The sequence below is a fragment of the Rhinolophus sinicus genome, chromosome 5 (assembly GCF_057876585.1).
Source record: "Rhinolophus sinicus isolate RSI-liver-muscle chromosome 5, RSI-T2T, whole genome shotgun sequence".
In the NCBI taxonomy this organism is placed as follows: Eukaryota; Metazoa; Chordata; class Mammalia; order Chiroptera; family Rhinolophidae; genus Rhinolophus; species Rhinolophus sinicus.
In genome coordinates, this window is record NC_142505.1 from 13,313,815 (window position 1) to 13,335,662 (window position 21,848).

Genomic DNA, 21,848 nt, shown 5'->3' on the forward strand with positions numbered 1-21,848 from the left:
TATGTGCCTAGAAAAACTGCACCAATCTGTCTAGTTTGCTGTTGTCCATAATAGCAAAGAAATGGGAATAACCTAGGTGTTCACCAAGGGGGAATGAATCCATAAAATATGAATATTTATATCCTGTAATATTCCACAACAGTTAAGATGAGCGAACTGTAAGAAGACATAGCAACATGATGAATCTCAAAAACATAGTGCAGAGTGCTAAGTGAAAGTTAGGTAGACATAAAAAAAAAAGATAAAACTAGTGGAAGACTTCCTACCCTGAAGAATGCTTGGAGTGGGGAAGAATGTGGGTGTCTTCACGTCTGCGTGTGTCATTGATGCTTCCCAGTTTAGTGAAACAGAGACTGGGGGTGAGGTTCCAGGTGAAAAGGTGTATAGCGTCCCTCTGGGAACACTTCTTCCCCACCAATGATAATAGTCGTTTGGTAACGCTGAATGGCTGCTAAACTTTGCCCTCCTTTTCCGTCTGGCTACGAACAAGTATTTGTGGAGAAGCTGCTCTCGCAACAGGCAATACTAGTACAAACAAAGAGCCTATTTAAAAAAAAAGAAAGAGACTATAAATAAAAACAGTTTGAATTAATGGGTTTTTTTGTTGTCTTTATTTTAAGAAATTGATTAAAATTTTAAAATCTGGTTACTGTCACATGAACTCACTTAATATCTCTCAATTTGAAAATATTTTACGACCACAAGGAGATTGGCAGGATTAGTGGGGTATGTTTTAGATAATAAGGAACTTTGCCATCAGTTTAGTCAACAGTGTCGTACTTCGCCTCCTGTCCTGCTGAGCAATTCCCCTTTCAAGGTGAGCTACTGAACGCTCTGCTTAACTAGTAAGAATGGCTGAAGATCTGCAAAGAGCGGTCTTCAACTTAAGCTCAGCATCTTTGTTTAATTTTGTTAAAATTAAGTTTTACTGTATTTACAGAACTTTCCAATTCTTAGTCTTGTCTTATTGGGAAGAAGTATATTGGGAGAGAAAAAAAGGATTTAATTCCCCCAAAAGGAGCTATTAGAGTGAGGGGAAACATCAGCAAACAAATAATTTATTATTTTTTTGTAACTTTTAATTTTGATATTATTTTAAACTTACAGAAATGTTGCAAGAAATAGTGAAAAGAACCCCTTCTTGTCTTTTCCCCAGATTCACCAATTATTAACATTTCACCTCACCTGCTTTGGCATGTTCTCTTTTTTTTCCTAAACTGCTTGAGACTAAGTGGCAGGCACCAGGCTCTTTACCCCTCGTCATTTAAATGTGTATTTGCTAAGAACAAGGATATTGTCTCACGTTGTCACAGTACAATTATTCAACTTAGGAAATTTAACACACATCCATTTTTAAATTTTGTCAATTGTCACAAAGTCTTTTATGGCTACCTCTCTCTACCCGCCCACCACCGTCTGCACCCCACCCCACCCCACCCCACCGCAATCGAGGATCCAGTTCAGGACCCCACGTGCCATACCATTGCCATGTCTCTTTGGTTTCCTTTAATTCAGAACAATTTCTCAGCTTTTCTTTGTCTTTCATGAAACAAAGAATGTAAATACATCATTCTCACCTGTGTGGACTATAGATTTGCCAGGCAAGGAGAGAAAGAGCCTCTCCACCTGCCGGCAGTGTCTGGCTGGTTTCTGTGTCTGGACAATCCACCTGGCCTCTCAGCACCCCAGTCAGGTCCACTGACTGTGGCTTCTCTTCCCACCAGGTGTCTGTGCCCACTCTCGTCGACATAAGGAACTTTAAGTCCTTCCGGACTCTACGAGCACTGAGGCCCTTGCGAGCTCTGTCCCAATTTGAAGGAATGAAGGTACATTCTTTGGGTGAATGGGAGGAAGTCCAGCTAGCAGGAAAAGGCGGAGCTTTTCTCCCTGGACTGGCTGCCCTGAAATTACCAAGTTTTTCCTGTACCGTCCAGCCCACTGCTTAGAATTTGAGAGATGGAGAAAAGTCTAAGATGTACTCTCCATCCTAAAAGAGCTTCTGCCACAGCTGGGGTGGGCTTTGGCTTCCCTTCAATCCTAGGGCAGGTGTCCCGTAAGTCTGTGACACCAAATCAGAGGACACGCCTCAAGTGATACTCAGTGGCACCAGAAAGGACCCATTACGTATGGAGCTGAGAGTTACGGTGTCGGGTGGGAGTGGAGAGTAAAGACCGATCTCTGAGAGATCCAGCCCCACCCATCAGGCCTTTCCTGGAAAGATGAAGCGCTGGGTGAACCTCTCACATCGACTGTGTTTTTCTTCTCTTTTCTTGCCTTAAGGTGGTAGTCAACGCTCTCATAGGCGCCATACCTGCCATTCTGAATGTGTTGCTTGTCTGCCTCATTTTCTGGCTCATATTTTGTATCCTGGGGGTAAACTTGTTTTCTGGAAAATTTGGAAAATGCGTGAATGAAACAAATGACTCGAACTTAATGAATTACACTATTATCGCAAATCGAAGTCTATGTAAAATGACAAATTTATCCTGGGTCATCCTGCCAGTCAACTTTGACAATGTGGGGATGGCTTACCTTGCCCTGCTGCAAGTGGTAAGTGCTGTCGGCATGTTTTCCACTCTGAGGAGAGTGATACATTATTTCTCAACTAGTAAAAATATTGTGACTCCTTGAAGATAATAAAATCACATCCCAATTCCACATGTAGAGCCAATGCTCTCTGGAATTGCTCTGCACTGAGTTTCTCCAACTTTGTCATCTCCTGAGACTCAACCCCCAAGGGGTATACCCCTGTAAGGGTCTGTATATCTCACCCTGTCCTAATATGGTGCCTTGTTTTCCGGAGCTCCAATCAGAGAGGAGTGGAGCCTCAGATGCCAAGTGACACTGTTAGTAAGAGTTCCCAGTCGGAAGTCAGTCCCAGGTCAAACCACAGATACCGGGTCTTGGACAGACAGTGCGGACATTAGGAAAGAGCCTTAACCAGGCTCTTTCTATTAGGTTGGTGCAAAAGTAATTGAGGTTTTTGTAATTATTTTTAACCTCATAAACTGCAATTACTTTTGCACCGACCTAATAGCAGTTGATCCATAGCTTCTCTAGGAATTTTTAAGGCAGCATTTTCTTTTCTTTTTAAACTTTTTATCTTGTGCAAATGAGGAAGAAGCTAAAACAAAATCCAAGACACCCATCCTTGAATTCCCTTCTACAGTTCTTTTATCTGGACATTCTGTCCTGGAAGGGCGGGGCATCACGTTACGTGCATCTGCACACTGAACTTGCTTGCTTTTGCCTGGTACCTGTCTGTTGATGTTGTCTTTAATTGTGTTCATGTTTCTCTGCTTTTGTTGCAGGCAACATTTAAGGGCTGGACGGATATTATGCATGCAGCTGTCGATGCCAGAGAGGTGAGCTTATGTTCCACCATGTTCTAGAGTGCGAGGGTCAAATCAGGGATATTGTGACCACATGGATCGTCCAGAGCTTCCTGCATCATAATTCCAGTGGCCGGGGTTCTTTTGTTTTCCTTAAACACTATGAAATACGGATTAAAAAGCGCTCTTATTCATCCTCCTGTGAGTATCCCATCCTAACATGCTCCAAAGTCCAGTCCTCCTTCTCCGTAGTGACCAAAGAGAAACCACTCATGTAGGAGATGGAGCCAGAAGCAAAAACAGAATCACAGGATGTCTTGATTTTCCTCTCTCACCTCTTTCCCAAATGGATGGAGAGGCAGAAGCCATTTTTCACAGCCCTTGGCTGTGGGAAAACCTTAAGATTGGACTAGGTGTGAGCAAGAGCAACCTCCCGTGGCTGCAGGCTCCAGGAAGCCCTAGAGACGACAGGGGTTTCTGGTGATTGTCAACTGTTAAACTCTAGTTACATAAAAAGTGACCATGGATTCCCAAAGTTAGGAGAATATTCAGCAGTCTAGTCCATTTCTATTTCCTAGTTGGAAGACAGAGGAATAGAAAGGAAGAGTGTTGCCCAAAGCCATGGTGTGAGCGAATGGTTGAATCAAGAGTGGAATCAGCATTGTTTGTTTTTCCTATCATCACACTCGTGTGTGTTGTTCTGTTTGAGAGTCTTCAGAGTTGATGCTTGGCACATAGTAGGTGTTTGGTACATGTGAGCTTGTAGGAGCAGTAGAGTTGGTATGAGTAGAGGTGCAGCAGTAGAGGCAATTTATAACAAAGGAAATACTTTAAAATATTATTGTGCTCATCTTTTTTTTTTTTTTTTTTTGGTCTGAGTATAAGACTCTTACCCTAGTTTACCTTGGGCATCCATCTGCCTTGAGGGGAGCTGGGGGGTGGGGAGGAAATCCCATGCCGATGTGTGATAGGAGAGGTGTGTGGCTTGCATAGGTTCCCACATATCACTCCCGTATCAGGCACCTGTCCTGGTGCTGGTCCGGGGACATTCTAGCTGGTGTGTTGCTGGCTTCTAGCACGATGGCCCTTGTCTGTATAGTCACGGAGCTTCCTGCTAGTTCCAAATATGGAAGTTACAACTGGTTAAAACATGGGCCTTTCTCCCCCCTCAACAACTCCTGGCCTCAAATACTGACTCTCTGCCATATTCGCCACATGGTCCGCTGGCCCAACAGTCTACTCCCATTCCTTGCTACTAATCCCCCCATGGCAAGAGAAATGAAAAAGGTTTGAGAGACCTCTCTCTGTCTGATGATGCTACCCCGGCCTCTGATGCTTTTGGTCACACCTTGAGCTGGGGGAGCTTGATTGTAGTCCATTCGTCTCCATTCTGGAGCTTGATTATTCATGAATTCATACATTCCTTCATTCAAGGTGTGCTACATGTCGCAAGGTATGCTAGGCACTAGGGATTCAAGAATGATAGGACACAAGCACAGACTAAATAAAACGTGGGCTCCGTATGAGGGACGCAGTCAGTGGACCAGAGTTGGTCGTTAGTCACCTCTGCCTGAGGTGAACATGCCCTCCCCTGGTGGCCTCGTCTCCAGTTTGGCTCCCTCCAATTATGTGTCCATATCGACATCCTGGAGACCTTTTCAAAGGACACATGTGGTCATGCCCCTCCCTTCTCTTACAACCTTCAGTGATTCTCTGTTGCTTAGAAGAAAAAGCCTAATCTTCCTGCCACACTCCCTCCCCACTGCATGGTACCCCCGTCCCCCCCAGGGGAAACTGAAAGAGGGGCTCCCTGCAGGTGCCATGGCTGGCTGGTAGAGTCTGAGAAGTTAATGCTGCAGCTGAGAAACACGTGGTCTTCTAGATAAGGTAGTTAATATGGCTTATATGTTTCTCTGGTAATTGTTTTCTTTTCTCATTTAAAAAATTCTTAGGAGGAAGAGCAGCCAGTGTTTGAGACGAACATATACATGTACCTTTACTTCGTAGTTTTTATCATCTTTGGCTCATTCTTCACCCTGAATCTCTTCATTGGTGTTATTATTGATAACTTCAACCAACAGCAGAAAAAGATAAGTATTGGGTTGTCCTGATTTGGTGTTTTACCTCTCTTCTCCAAAGTGCTTCAGTGAAACATAATTCTGGTCTAGATTGTTGTGCAAAGTAGATGTTCCATCTGCCTGAGAACAAAAAGGGAGCGACCTGGAGAAGATTCTTGAAGATGTGGCTGAAGAAAGTACGGAAAACAGCTGGGTTTTATTAACTCACAGTTTTTCCTTTCTGTTCTACCCTCTTCCACAAAGGACATTGTTGAAACTTAATGAAAAAGCGACCACCAGGATTAGTATTTATGACACTATAGTCGTATTCTAGTGACCTTTCAAGCGTACCTTGTTACCCAGGATACAAAGAACAAACTCTCCTCCTTCAGCAAACTTGTATCCTGACTCCCAACACCCAAATCTCAGCAGAGCAGATTTATCGAACTTACTTGGAAAAAAGACGGTTGGAGAAGAGGCAGGTTTTTTCGGGAGATGTCCCCTCACCCCAAGCATTGTAATAAACAGATGTTTATTTTTCTGATTCTATCATCCATAGTAAGTGTAGAAAATAAAGGAAGATAAAAAGAAAATTTAAATCGCCCGTAAGGTGATCACCAAATGATAACCATTTTGAATTAAGCCTCACCTTTTTGGTACAATCCCTTCCGGTTACTTCCTACTTAAATATGTATTCCTTTTACACAGTTGATATTGCACAATATTTTTAATTTTGTAGCTTCCCCTCCTTCCCATTAGTTATAAGCCCATGTCATAAACTCATCTTTGTTGTAGGAATCGTCAGGGCTGAATTACATCCCATATTATGGATAGATCATAATTTATCCTAAGCATTACCCACCGTGCCCCGCCTTTTTTTGACGTTTAGGTCATTTCTAGATTTCTTGCTATTCTAAAACTATCCCAAACATTCCTGAAATTCTCTCTGTGTATCTCTGATTATTTCCTCAGAATAAGTTCTTGGAATTTAAGGCATTAAAGATATATTGTGAAATTACCTTTCAGAAATACGGTGTTGGGTACCCTCCTTTTATAAGAGATGAAAATGCCTCTTTGTTAAAAGCTTTTCTCATCATTCTGATTTTTATAATCTTTTGTCTTTTCTAGCTTGGTGGGTAAAACTATTACCACATTGTTTTATATTCATTTACTTGATCATTTGTGAGGTTCACAGGATGATGGCCATAAGTATTTCTCCTTTAAGAATTATGTCTTTAGCTTTTGTCTCTTTTTAAAATCGAGATTGTCATCTTTTTCTTATGTTTGTATATAGTACGTCCAATTTGTGACTCATTTCTGACATGATTGTAATGACATTTTTGACTTGTAGATATTTCATCTTTTTATGGAGTCAAAACTCCGAATCTTGTCCTTTTTGACTTCTCTTGCATTTATGAACTGAAGGTGTGTTTCAACCTAAAACTAGGGAACTAAACGTTCACCTTTGGTTTCTGATTTTTTTGTGGCTCTTTTCCACTTTTCTGTGGAACTCTTTTAGCCCATCCCAAATGTATCTTGGTCCTGGTGAGCCTTCCTGCTGTCTGTGGGAGAGCCAGTCACTGTCCATATACAGCTGTATCACTGCTGTCACCCGGGGGTGTGCTATGTGGAGTCACTTCTGTAATACGCAACTTGATTGCCATCAGTACCTGCCATTTGGATGTCAGGCCTTGTGATTTTAGGTTTCAGTTTACATTTGAAATCACTGTTTTGATCAGCCCCTAACAATTTTGTTTTACTTTTTATTACAGAAAATTTGAAACATATACAAGAGTAAACTAAAATGAACCCCAAATACCTATCACCCATCAAAACGCTTACTGATTTAACACCTATGCCGTCTATGCCCTCACCCAATCCTGCCACTGGATGTTTTTTTTTTAATATATAGAGCAAATCACAGACATCATCTCATTTCATCCACAGATATATGAAAACTGAACTCTTTTTAAGCATAACCACAATTCCATTATCACACCTAAAAAGTTGCATATGAATTCTTTAAATTTGTCAAATACCCAGTCCATGTTCAAATGTCTTCCAGTCTTTCATTTTCTTCAAATACTTTATTAATTCATTCTTCCATTGATTGATGACTTGATATTAAAGTTTGTTTCTTTTCAAATCAGGATTCAAATAAGATCCTCCCATGTGACAGATTCCTTGCTCTTTGGATGATGAGCCATTCCAGGCTGAGGTCAGACCTTTCCTGCCCCAGATCTGGAATCAGCCATTTCTCTAAGGAGGACTAGTTTTGTTACGTGCGATGACGTTCCAAGAGCACAGTCTGGGTGCTCATTGTTATTGCTTCAAGGCTTTAACAGCAGATAGACCTACCTCAAGTTTAGGACTACTTGGGGGTGGCCGGTTAGCTCAGTAGGTTAGAGCGTGGTGTTGATAACACCAAGGTTGCCGGTTTGATCCCCGCATGAGCCACTGTGAGCTGAACCCTCCTCAAAAAAAAAAAAAAAAAAAAAAAAATATTTAGACTTCTGGGAAAGATACACGGGGAAGTATGAATACTGATCATTCAGATTCTGAGCTATGAGATTTTCATTTAACCGCTACAACTGTATCTCTTCTTTGTCACACTGAGAAACCTGGTTCTCATGGGTACGGAAAATGATAGCACTGCAATTTTCCATAAATACTGATTTTTCTTTATCCTACAACACAACATAGGACAGTCTTAGAATAATAGTACTAATACTATCATAATGCGCGCGATTACTGAAGACACTTATGTCTGCCACGCATCCTGAAACAACCTAGTTAACTTCTAGAGCTCTGTTTTTTCCTTCTTTTTTTTTTACTGTGGTACAGTACACATAACACAAAATTTGCCATCTTAACCATTTTTAGTATACTGTTCAGTGGTATTAAATACATTCATAATGTTGTGCAACCATCACCACCATCCAGCTCCAGAACTCTTCACCTTGTGAAACAGAAACTCTATACCAATTAAACAGTAACTCCCATTTTTCTTCACCCCCAGCCCCTGGCAACCACCTTTCTGTCTCTACGATTTTGACTACTCTAAGTATCTCATATAAGTGGATGATACAGTATTTGTCTTTTTGTGATTGGCTTATTTCAGCATAATGTCCTCAAGGTTCATCCATGTTGTAGCACACTGTAGAATTTCTTCTTAAGACAGAATAATACTCTATAGTATGAATATACTACATTTTGCTCATCCATTCATCTGTCAATGGACACCTTGGTTGCTTCCACATTGTAGCTCTTGTGAATAAAGCTGCTACAAACATGGTGGTGCAACTATCTCTTTGAGACCTCAATTATTTTGAGTATATACCCAGGAGTAGAATTGCTGGGTCATAAGGTAGCTGTAGTATTAATTTTTTGAGGAACCTCCGTACCGTTTTCCACAGAGGCTATACCATTTCATATTCACACCCACAGTTTACAAAGATTCTAATTTCTCTACACCCTCACCAACACTTGTTTTCTGAGTTTTTTGGGGAGAGGGTGGGGTGGGGTGGGATGGCGGTGGGGGGAGTGTTTTGTTTTGTTTTTGATAGTAGCCATCCTAATGGGTGTGAGGTAATATCTCATTTTGGTTTTGATTTGCAGTTTCCTCATGATTAGTGAAGTTGAACATTTTTTCATGTGCTTATTGGTCACTTGTATATCTTCTTTGGAGAAATGTCTATTCAAGTTCTTTACCCATTTTTGAATCAGGTTGTTTTGAATCAACCTGATTAGCAAAAATGCCTAAATTGCTAAGTTTTAGGCATTCTCTATATATTCTGGATATAAATCTCTTATCAGATACGTGACTTACAAATATTTTTTCCCATTCTGGGTTACCCTTTTTACTCCACTGATAATGCCTTTTGATGCACTACATTTTTCTTTTTCTAAAAAAATTTTGTTTATTGGAGTGACATTAGTTTATAAGATTATAGATGTTTCAAGTATACAACTCAATAATATACCATCTATATATTGCATTCTGTGTTCACCACCCAAGGTCAAGTCTCCTTCTATCACCATATATTTGACCCCTTTTACCCTCTTCTACCTTCCTCCACTCCCCTTTCCTTTTGGTAACCACCATACTGTTGTCTGTATCTATGAGTTTTTTGTTTGTTTATTTGTTGAGTTTGTTCATTTGTTGCTTTCTGTTTCATATCCCACATATGAGTGAAATCACATGGTTGACTTTTTCCATCTGACTTATTTTACTTAGCATGATATTCTTAAGATCCATCCATGTTGTCGCAAATGTCACTATTTCATCTTTTCTTATGGCTGAGTAGTATTCCATTGCAAATATGTACAACATCTTCTTTAGCCAATCATCCATTGAAGGAATGTAAATTGGTACAGTTACTAGGGAAAACAGTATGGATGTTCCTCAAAATATTAAGAATAGAGTTACCATATGATCTGGCAATCCCTCTTTTGGGTATCTACCCCCCAAAATTGAAAACATTTATTTGTAAAGATATATATATATTCCTAAGTTCATTGCAGCATTATTCATGGTGGCCAAGACATGGAAACAACTGAGGAGTCCTTCAGTGATGCACTAGTCCAATTTGTCTTATTTTTTCTTTTGCCTTTGGTGTCATATCCAAGAAATCATTGCCAAATCCAATGTCATGAAGCTTTTGTCTTACATTTTTTTCTAAGAGTTTTGTTGTCTAGATTTTGCATTTATGTCTTTGATCCATTTTGAGCTAATTCTTATATATGGTGTTAGGTAAGGATTCACCTTTATTCTTTTGCATGGAGATATCCAGTTTTCCCAGCACCATGTTTTGAAAAGACTGTCCTAGGGTTGTATATTTTTGGTCCATACTGGTAGTGTAAATTCAAACCCCATACCCTCATCAAGGCAGTCCTGGATTCACTAACTATCAGGGAAGACTGGGTTTTTACCCATAGTACAGACTGAGACAGTTTCCTAATTGTCTTTCAATGCCAACAGACAGATTCTGCTTTCTTTATCACCCTTGCAATGGCAGCACTGGGAGAGTCCCTGATTCATGCAGGGATCTTGGCATAAACCCACTGCCTTCCCCCCCCCCCCCCCCCCCATGTCCCCTTGTGGTTATTAAAGCCCAAGATTCTAGTTTGTGCAGAAATTAGCAAATGATCTTAGGCCAACCATGGCTTCAGGGCTAACTTACTGCTCTGTCTTTTTTTAATTTCTCTTGATTTTCCTTACTTTTGTACAAGTTCAGCTATACATTTAAAGAAATTCTATTCTATTTTATTATCTAGCATTTTCAGGTATTTCACTTCCCCCCAAATTTCCAGACATGAAAATCCTAGCTCATTTTTCTATTCTTTCTTGTTCAGTAGTGAAAACATTCAAAGGTCTCTAATTTCTTTTTTTTTTAGAGAATGGCTCTGGATAGCTGTTATGAAATTTTAATAATAGTGACCTATGCATTCATTTATTTAGGAGAATCTTAGTTGCCAGTTTGTGGGATGTTTTGTTGTTTAAATTTTTGTTACTGGGGCGGCTGGATGGCTCAGTTGGTTGGAGCAGAGCTCTAGCAACAAGGTTGCCGGTTCAATTCCCACATGGCATGGTGGGCTGCGCCCCCTGCAGCTGGGATTGAAGACAGCGGCTGGGCTTGGGGCTGAGCTGCGCCCTCCACAGTTACATTGAGAGATGGCAACTTGGAGCTGATGGGCCCTGGAGAGATACACTGTTCCCCAATATTCCCCAATAAAATTTATTAAAAAAAATTTTTTTTGTTACTAATTTCTGTTTTTGTTGCATTGTGGTTTGATTTATGCAACTTGAAATATATTCAAGTTTTGTAAAGATTATGTAGATGTTTGCAAAGAACTTCTGTTTATATTATGAAAAGTGGAAATGCAAGTGATAAAAGTAACGTTTCTCCCTTATTCCTTAATTTAAACGCTATTTCTTTTCATCCCTTTCCTAGAGTCCAGCCTCTTTTGCTTCCCATTGGAATTTTAGGAATCGGGGACAGAAGTGTAATACAACTTTAAAACTATTTCTGACAACTCAGAACTTGTTTCCAAAAATCTGTTAATAATGAACTATCATCTTCTTCATATACTTAGGTGGCCAAGACATTTTTATGACAGAAGAACAGAAGAAATACTATAACGCAATGAAAAAATTAGGATCCAAAAAACCTCTGAAGCCCATCCCCAGGCCCCTGGTGAGAGCAATTGATTGATTCTAAATACATAGCTGCGTGAAGGGGTTATGATGAACTCAGATGTCTACAGTGCCCTTCTCATTTGCTTTTTTAAATTTACAGACATTATTCAAGAACTCAGTAAACTCCCATATACGTCTGGCTCAAGTCCTTCGGAAAATTAGACACTCAAGTTCCATTGCAGGAGCCTGGTCAACAACTTTGTTTCTTAGTGAGCACACAATAGGTGCTTCGTATATACTTGTTGCAGTGACGTGAATGTAACAGTCTGTTTTAACCTAATCCTGACCAGTTTAAACTATATGTATAATGTCTTTTGTCAACTTTTCCTACTGCGAAGTTGAGGTCATGCCTACTCACGTCCACTTTACAAGCGTTTATGATAAACTTTCTATATTAGGCGCTGACAAGCTTTTTCTGAAAAAGGTCAGGCAGTAAATATTTTAGGCTTTGCAAGCCATATGGTTTCTCCTGCCCCTACTCAGCTCTGCCCTTGTAGCACAAAAGCAGCCACAGACAATATAGACTAAACATGCATGGCGGTGTTCCAATGCAACTTGATTTAGAGACACTAACGTTTGAATTTCGTATAATTTTCATATGTCACAATTTTATTCTTCTTTTGAGTTTTCCCCCAAACGTTTGAAAAAATGTAAAATCCATTCTAAGCTCATAGGCTACACAAACACGCGGTGGGCCAGATTTGGCTTCCAGGCCATAGTTTGCTAACTAACCTCTGCTTTCTACGAATCCTCCTTTACTAGGCATTAGAGGGCTGCTCTGTGCTTACAGTTTAAATGAAGAGCTGGGATGTGAAAGCATAAGATTATAAAGTAATACAACAGGTACCGTTGGTAGCTCTGACAAGTGTTTGAAGGATTTCAAGGTAGGGAGAGTCAGTGGGGGCTAAAAAGTCTGGGAAAGCAGTGTGGGAGAAGGGCTTGGTATCTGAAGCATGTGGAGGATTTGGAGATTGTCATTCAAACTTGAGAACCAGAATTATCAAAAGTGTGTTAAATTTACTGCTATTCTCAGCACTCAGGATAAAGCCTGGCATACAGCATGTTCTGTGTATTTTTTTCTCAAATGAAAGAATAAGTTTTAGGATACACACAGAGTCCATCCCACTAGGATTAAATACTTGCTTTGCACTAAAAATGTCTGTGAATGTCAGGGCCAAGTGTTTAGAATTTATAAAATTAAGAATTTTTGACCAAGGAGTTAATGATAAAATTATATCCGGGGAGGTTTCATCTGTCAACAGAATGTGAAACTTTAATCTACCTAAGTCAAATTTAGCTTTTAAGTACCAGTCTCACTTTCTAGTACTGATTTCACTTTGAAATTCTTGTCTGAACTTGAGCCAACAAAAAAGACAATGAGAATTTGTATTTACATGAGCATGTTATGCAACCACTGGCTCAACACCAGTTGGTCCCAGATTTGGAATTAAGTAACACTCTCGAGACACAATACGGTCCCTCATGTTTACCAGTTTATTTAATAAAGGATATGAAGCTAGCAATGTAGCACACAACCAAACAGAAGTTACAGACACAGACGCAGCTTCTAGGCCTCTCCACTGCATTGGACATGAAGTGGACATAGACTGCTTTCCCACAGGGAAGCTGCCACCTCCATTCCTTAAACCACCTTTTATAGCATGTTTGTCACGTGGCTCATCTGGGAGTAGGTGCCACGTTATAGCTCTCCCTGGGTAGCTATCAGTCATTAGTCAAAGATTCACAATGAGTGATTCCGACAACCGAGTACAATCTCACCAATTAATGTTGCACATTTATCTTAACTTCTGTATTCCAGTGTTACATGAAATAAATCCAGCATCATATCCCCAGATGTCCCTGAATTGGAGCTAAGACTTCACATCAGCTGTTAGCTCTTTACTCACAACTTTACCTCCCCAAAGATTTTTTTTTTAATCCCTATAACCTAAATACTATCTTTTGACCTTTGGAACAAATGAATAATAGTTGCATGGAAGGAGGATGGATACAGCTGTTTGAACCTGAGCAGTGACAGATTTCATTTCCAGCAGTAAGTAGAGCAAGGGATTGGAATCCTTTCTGATTCTTCCTGAAGCGAGCCTACAAGGTGGCTTCATTACTGGGTTTAAAAATCATATTGAGGTGTTAGGGGTCACTGTACATTCCAAAGTGACAGAGAATAGTTTTGATCGTCCACCACTTTAGGTAACTTATACTCTTAATCTCCTCCATTTGTCCACATATTAGAGTTGAACTGTAAGGCCAATGGCTTCCCTCTGTCATGTTTACTGTCACCCCTCATTCTGCTTCCCCGCAGAGTATCCTTAAAAATATTTTTTTCTCCAGGTCCTGTCTGACTTTCTGGACGCATTCTCACATAGGAAATGCACTTGACTTTCAAGTTGCTTCTCTAGACATCTTGCTAAAAGCTGTAGGGCTCCTGGCACAAAGTTTGAAAGATACTAACGTAAATGTAATGCTGCTCCAAGGCTGTCCCTTCTTTCTTCTCATTGACCTGGATCTCCCTGAGCGATATCATTCACTTTCCTGGTGTTAATTCATATCAGTATTGATACCAATGAACGTCACATCTACATTCGAGCTCTCTACCTAAGCGCCAAACCCACACTTCTACTTACCCAGGGTCCTTAGATGCCCCACGGGCACCTCACACTCAAGATGCTCAAAACAGATCTCATCATCTCCCTCCAAAATTTCTCATCCTCCGTTCTCTAGCTGTTTGAATGGCTCCACCAACCAGAAAGGATATAGTTTCCGTCTTAACTGTCCTGTAGCCCCTCCATTCAAACACTCCCTGACTCCGTTAGCTCTTAAATCAAAATGCTTAAGTCTTTCTCCACAGTTAACCACCACAAACCAACATCATCTGTTGCCTGAATTACCATAATTGATGCCTGGGGTCCTAAGGATGAATTCTCTATGACTTCTCTAAATAGAATAGTGTCCGTATACTTTGATTAAATGATAATATAATATATACAACATATTTTTTAAAAACCAATGTATAGCCAAGAATACCATACAATATCAGTGTATGAGTTTGTTTTTAAGAACAGTTTTCTACTAGGTAAAAAACAAAATACTGCTTCACAGCAGTTAGATGAAAGAAAATAGTAGAAAAATTCATCCGTTTCACTGCACAGGATAGGTTAGGCATACAAACTTGAATTAGAATCTACACCAGAGCTGTTAGCACATACTCACTTTTCAAGGTCACCATCAGTGATAATATGAAATAATCAGTTTTTCTGTGTCTGTTTTTCTAATCATTGGATCAGAATCCCATTTATCTAGCTTTATCTTCAAGTGAACAAGAATTAGAAAGTTGGCATTTAAGAATTGCTTGAATATGGAGTTTTGGTTAAGTATAAGGTTTGATTATTCTGACAAATGGAGCCTTGGAGATGATGATTCCGCTTTGTCCAACATAATTACGTGAGCAGGTTTTCTCTGCATTAATGTCATTGAAGTCAAAATACAGAAACAGATGAAACATAGAGACCAAAGTTTATCTTTTTATTTTTAAATCCAACATGAGCTGTTTTACTTTAGCAAAGCATCATCCACCACATCAAAGGTATGTTGTTACTAAGAATTTTTTTTATGTACACATTTTCATTTTAAAATAAAAGCTATAAGCCTACAGCTGAAAATCAGTGATTTTAATTAAATGCAAAGGAAAATATGTACACAAGAATTTCTTGCCCTTTGAAAAGGGTCTGCGCGCATTTTTCAAGAGAATAATCGCATGCATTCTGTTGTCTATGCCTTTTTTTTTATTTATGTGAGTTCATCCTTGCAACTCAGAATGATCTGTGATTCTTCTGTTTTTCTTTTCTCCTCAGAACAAATGCCAGGGCCTCGTGTTTGACCTGGTCACACACCAGGTCTTTGACATCGTCATCATTGCTCTCATTCTGCTCAACATGGTCAGCATGATGGCCGAGTCGTCTGATCAGCCTGCAGCCGTGACGTACATCCTTGACTGTCTCAACCTGACATTTGTAGTCATCTTTACAATTGAGTGTCTCATCAAGATCTTTGCTTTGAGGCAATACTACTTCACCAATGGCTGGAATTTATTTGATTGTGTGATCGTGGTCCTTTCCATTGTTAGTAAGTAAAATCAGCAGCCAGACGGGTTTTCATCAGACGGAAACTTGTAAATCTTCTGATTTGGAAGTACGTGCAAACTCTCTGCAAAGCAACAAATATGATTTCTGAAACAGCAGACCTACTGCCATTCTCCACTGGGAAGTTGCTAGGGGATACAGAGTCATTTCCGTGCCCATAACTGTCTGCACAATTAAAACAGAGAGTTAAATAATAAGGTAGATCATTTATTCAATGGAGATAAACAAAATTAAGATGGCTTAAAGGTTTCTGTGGGGACACCTTGTTTATCAGGTAATTGAGTCAAAGTTCTACCTTTCCCTTGCAACTAGAAGCCCTAATGAACATTTTATAGTTTTAAGGATTTGGCATTTAATTCCCATGTTTTTCTCTGGTTCAAAATCCAGGTGCATGTCAGATCACAATTATTATTCCCCTGTGACATTGTCAGGCCTTCCTTCACCTCCTGTATGAGGCCCCTGTGGCCCATCCTAGATTGGGCTTCCACAGTGTGCCATAGGCCAAGCAGTACTTTTTCTTTACTCTGTATCCTGTGTTAACTTAAACCACAGCGTGAACTGTGCTTGTCTCAGTTGCTTGGACCAGCATGTCTATAATCAGTATATTTTCCCTAACCACGGGTATGATTAATTATAATGTTTATAAAAGAATACTAGGAATAAAGGAGGGTTATTGCCATATACTTTTATTCTTCATGCATAAGAGTTTATTCTGGGTGTTTTTTTTTTTAAGGTTTTATTGGAGAAGGGGAACTTTATTGGGGAACAGTGTGTACTTCCAGAACTTTTTTTTTTCCAAGTCAAGTTGTCCTTTCAATCTTAGTTGTGGGGGGTACCCTTTAGCTTCAAGTTGTTGTTCTTTCAGTCTTAGTTGTGGAGGGCGCAGCTCAGCTCCATGTCCAGGTGCCGTTGTTAGTTGCAGGGGGCGCAGCCCACCATCCCTTGTGGGAGTCGAACCGACAACCTTGTGGTTGAGAGGACATGTTCCAGCCAACTGAGCCATCCGCGAGGCACCTCAGCTCAAGGCGCCATGTTCAATCTTAGTTGCAGGGGGCACTGCCCATTATCCCTTGCGGGACTCAAGGAATCGAACTGGCAACCTCGTGGTTGAGAGCCCACTGGCCCATGTGGGAATTGAACCGGCAGCCTTCAGAGTTAAGAGCATGGAGTTCCAATTGCCTGAGCCACCGGGTCAGCCCATACTCTGGGTTTTTGAAGTCTGCTTTTCACTAAACTGAAAATTGAACTTTTTATAATTATGTAAAACTGCCCAGGGGCCCTTCTCATAGTTCAAAACACAATGAAGACAATGAAAACTGATTTCACAGGTGGAAGCCTTTGTTTTATTTCAGACAGGATGCATCAAACAGATGTATTGGATCAAAATATTTTGGTTCCTATCACTACAGCAGCAATGCAGATGTTACAGAGAGCAAGAAAATGGTATAGTTCATAGGCTGTTCTGGTTTCTAAGTGATAAAGTTTATGTAGATGTAATTTAGAAATAGATCTTTCCACATGCTTACAGTTAAATAGACCTGTAACCTTTATTAGTCAATTCCAATCACAAATCTTGGTGAAACTGACAGAAGCAATCACGTTAGAAAATGGTATTGGATGCATCTGGGGCAGCCCTCTGAGAACTTAGAGAGCCCTTCCTCCAATGTGCAGAAAGCAGCTAATTCTTTCCACTATTTAATGAACTCCTTCCAGGCAGTGCCAGGAATCGTACTTTGTGGAAATATCTCCGACTTCTGTCTTTTGAACAGATACTAGGCAATTGCAGTTACACTGCATAGCCCTGGATAGCATTTCGCTCCAGTGATTGAGGAAATACACACATGGAACCAAATCCTACTCACCAATTTGGCCTTTTATATGCCTTTGCGAGTAGGTCTGCCATTCAATAATTAGTGTCTGCCCTTCCTCAAGCTCTTTCCTAAGCTTTTAGAGAAATACAAAAATGAGTGTGTGTCCATATGAATCTCTCCAGGACTTAATAATCCAGTTTAAAGAACCAGAACAAGATAGAGAAATTAATTGAACACCAAATCACATGGTACCCGGAAGAACTGAGCTCAGAGATGGGACAGATTACTGGGGCCTTGATTGCTCAAGGAAAGACTCATGGAGGAGGTCCTTACAGGGTGGGCCTCCTCCTGTTGTTGCTGAATTCCTACTTAATAAATTCCACATCTTGTCAAGGTTGGCTGCCCGATTAACATATGAATTAAACTTCTTTGGCATAATTGGGCAGTAGGTGGAGTATATCATCAACTAGTTCTCTTGAATCATTAGGGGATGGCAGATAATTCTGGCTGTCTATCACTCCAAAAGACTTTAGGGGACCCCCCCCCACCCCGTCCACCCAGGGCAAGAACAACGCCATGCCTACACAGGGCAAATATGTTCCTGCCATTCTGTACTATTTGGGCCAAAATGGGAGTTGTTTTACATCTTTGTTTCACTTGCCTGCAGTTAATGAGAGAATAGGGTGACATTTTAGGCCAAATATTCAGCCGCTTCCAGAAACCTCTGCTTGAGATGCCATTTCTGGGGTGTCTGCAACAAAAGAGAAGGTATCTCCATTTGAGTCCCTTAGCTTTTTTAGCCTGGACTTGAGAAGTCCTTAGAATGAACATACTAACAAATATGAGTGTTCTGTGGCACCTTTAGCCCAAAGACGAGCATATTAACTGCCATCTCCCTCAGCCCTGACCATATCATGGCAGGCTGTGTTCAAATGCCTCTATACGAGTCTGTCCCTTTAAGGAACTTCAAGGTTAGGAGTTCCACAATTTCCAGTAAGAGCCCAACCTTCATTCGCAGAAATTTCCCCTTCTACTCTAAAAGACACCATCTACAGTTTATCTGTTTTCCATTTTACATATGCAATAAATATGAAAAACTATTATATTGTTACCACATGAATGACTTTAAATGCCCAACGTAGATAACGTACTTCAAGTGCATGCGATAACTCACAAAATAGCCTTTCATAAGCTGCATTTTCTTTCCTTTACTTGAGTCTTTAATATTTTAGACATCCTATTGCATCTAAAGTCCCATCTAAAACTATGGTCCTTCGAAATTATTTTCCAAATTAAGGCACAGATAGATATTTTCCCTTACATGGAAAAATAAAATTCTGAATTTTGTGCTTAAATTAAAAAGTATTAAAGAACAAGACAAACAAATGAGAAACGAAAACTCATAGACACAGACAATAGTTTAGTGGTTACCAGAGGGTAAGGGGGGAGATAAGGGTAAAGGGGATCAAATATATGGTGATGGAAGGAGAACTGACTCTGGGTGGTGAACACACAATGTGATTTATAGATGATGTAATACAGAATTGTACACCTGAAATCTATGTAACTTTACTAACAATTGTCAGCCCAATAAACTTTAATTAAAAAAAAAAAGTATTGGGGCCAGCACAGTGGCTCAGGTGGTTGGAGCTCTGTGCTCCTAACTCCAAAGGCTGCCAGTTCGATTCCCACATGGGTCAGTGGGCTCTCAACCACAAGGTTGCCGGTTCAACTCCTCGAGTCCCGCAAGGGATGGTTGGCTGTGCCCCCTGCAACTAAGAACGGCAACTGGACCTGGAGCTGAGCTGCGCCCTCCACAACTAAGATTGAAAGGACAACAACTTGACTTGGAAAAAGTCCTGGAAGTACACACTGTTCCCCAATAAAGTCCTGTTCCCCTTCCCTAATAAAATCTTAAAAAAAAAAGTATTGATAAAAGTTGATCCCACTAAGATCCAAGGCAGGAGACACAGTCTGGGTCTGAAACCACTGTGCCTGCTAGAAATTGATTGACTATTTTCCTTCTCCTAAGGTACAATGGTTGCTACCTTGGAAAAACAGGAGCACATTCCTTTCCCTCCAACACTCTTCAGAATTGTCCGCTTAGCTCGGATCGGCAGAATCCTGAGGCTTGTTCGGGCAGCACGAGGACTCCGGACTCTCCTTTTTGCTCTGATGATGTCCCTTCCCTCTCTATTCAACATTGGTCTTCTGCTCTTTCTGGTTATGTTTATTTATGCCATTTTTGGTATGAGCTCTTTTTGCGATGTGGAGCAAGATTCTGGAATTGATGACATATTCAACTTCAAAACTTTTGCAGGCAGCTTGCTTTGTCTCTTTCAGATAACCACGTCAGCAGGCTGGGATACCCTCCTCAAACCCATGCTGCAATCAAAAAGGTCATGTAACTCCAACACAGAGAATCGTCACCTCCCTACCATAGCCATAGCCTACTTTGTCAGTTACATCATCATCTCCTTTCTCATCGTTGTCAACATGTATATTGCTGTGATTTTAGAGAACTTTAATACGGCCACTGAAGAGAGTGAGGACCCTTTGGGGGAAGATGACTTCGAAATATTCTATGAAGTCTGGGAAAAGTTTGACCCAGAAGCAACACAGTTTATCAAATATTCCTCCCTTTCTGATTTTGCTGATGCCCTGCCTGAGCCTTTGCGTGTGGCAAAGCCAAATAAATTTCAGTTTCTAGTGATGGACTTGCCCATGGTGACTGGAGATCGCCTGCACTGCCTGGATATTCTTTTTGCTTTCACCACTAGGGTACTCGGTGACTCCGATGGTTTGGATAACATGAAAACAATGATGGAGGAGAAGTTCATGGAAGCCAACCCTTTCAGGAAGTTATATGAACCCATCGTCACCACCACCAAGAGGAAGGAAGAGGAGAGATGTGCCGCTGTTATTCAAAAGGCCTTTCGAAAGTACCTGAAGATGACCATGAGTGTTTTGGAAGACAGGCCTCATACACCACTCCAGACACTCTGCAATGGAGATTTGTCCGGCTCCGGGGTGGCGGAGGGCAAGGCCCACTATGACTGAGCCCCTCCCCTCCACCCCTACCTCACAGCCTCGCAGCCTTGCTTCCAGCCTCTGAGCTCCAGGGATCCACAGCTCAGTGTATGAACAGACAGTGGACTCACTGAACTAGCTATTCCTTTTTTTTTTTTTTTCTGGCTGAAAGAAGGGATATTTCAAAGCTCACTTCAAATGACTTTTATAGAGCTATAAGATAACCCTGCCTGACTATAACCACTGGTACTGTTTTAATAAGGAAGAAGACGCTAGAAAGGGCTGTAGAGGACACACTAATGTTAGGATTGAAACACAGTTCAAATTATGTCAAAAGACTTTTTAAAAAATTAAAATTTTAAGTTATGTTTTTCCACGTTTCTAGGTACATTATCCAATATGTTTATTTAATGTTTTCCCCAATGCAAGTATGTGGCTTATCACATATAACTCTTTTGCATGCTGAATGAAAATTCAAAACTTGCCAATGAATAAATACCTTATTGCAGATGTTTTTACCAACATTAAATATTTGAGGTTTATTTCAAACCTAAAAGCATGATCTTGTCAGTTACTACCCTATCTTTTACCACCTACAGTCTCTGTTATATATATTTGGAAAAAATAAATAAATAAATGAGACTTTCATTTAGCATTTTATTCAGATACTACACTAAAAATCCTCTTGTTCGGTGATTGTGTAAGTAGTGGTTTAAATGCGATGGTTTGCTTGGAATCAAAGGTGGAAGCCAGGGGTGTGCTTCAAGCTACCGAAATGATGTTTCTGAACATGGAGTTGGGAAGCAATTTCTACCATCAGGTCTTGTGAACGGGCCCGAGCTGGCTGCAGCACACCACTGGCTGGAACCAATAGGAAGGTCTCACTTGACACTGGTTAAAAATCTGCAGTGGGCACCTTCGATGGATACAGCACCCGCTTAGCAGCACCTGGACCCCACGGTGGGGGAGTCAGAGGACATACTGGTCAGCCAGTGATCTTAGCTATTTGATGAGCCCTGCATTCACTTCTGGCTGAATGTCTGCACAAAATGCAGCCAGAGCACAACCGAGGCCTATCAAGGGGGCCTGGGCCCAGGAGTAGCCCAGGACCTCCTTAAAAACTGGAGATGCTCAGAGGCCAAACAAAACATTAGGCTGTCAGCCCCCAAAGACGGGAGTGGGGGCAAAGAACCTACGTTGTGATTATCTAGGCATGGGGCGAAACCCTGCAGAAGTAGCCCTGGAATCCTGTCTTTACACCG

General features: G+C 40.7%; 1 protein-coding gene across 1 annotated transcript in view; it reads left to right on the forward strand.

Moving 5' to 3' along the window:
* SCN11A (sodium voltage-gated channel alpha subunit 11) overlaps positions 1–21,234 on the forward strand; it is a 76,918-nt gene extending 55,684 nt beyond the window's left edge. The window contains exons 21-27 of the mRNA XM_088798256.1: positions 1,725–1,826; positions 2,281–2,550; positions 3,312–3,365; positions 5,285–5,426; positions 11,486–11,586; positions 15,458–15,728; positions 19,589–21,234. Of these exons, the coding sequence (XP_088654382.1) occupies positions 1,725–1,826; positions 2,281–2,550; positions 3,312–3,365; positions 5,285–5,426; positions 11,486–11,586; positions 15,458–15,728; positions 19,589–20,616 (1,968 nt within the window). The 3' untranslated portion in view covers positions 20,617–21,234. The remainder of the gene's footprint in view (positions 1–1,724; positions 1,827–2,280; positions 2,551–3,311; positions 3,366–5,284; positions 5,427–11,485; positions 11,587–15,457; positions 15,729–19,588) is intronic.
* The last annotated feature ends 614 nt before the right edge of the window (positions 21,235–21,848 follow it).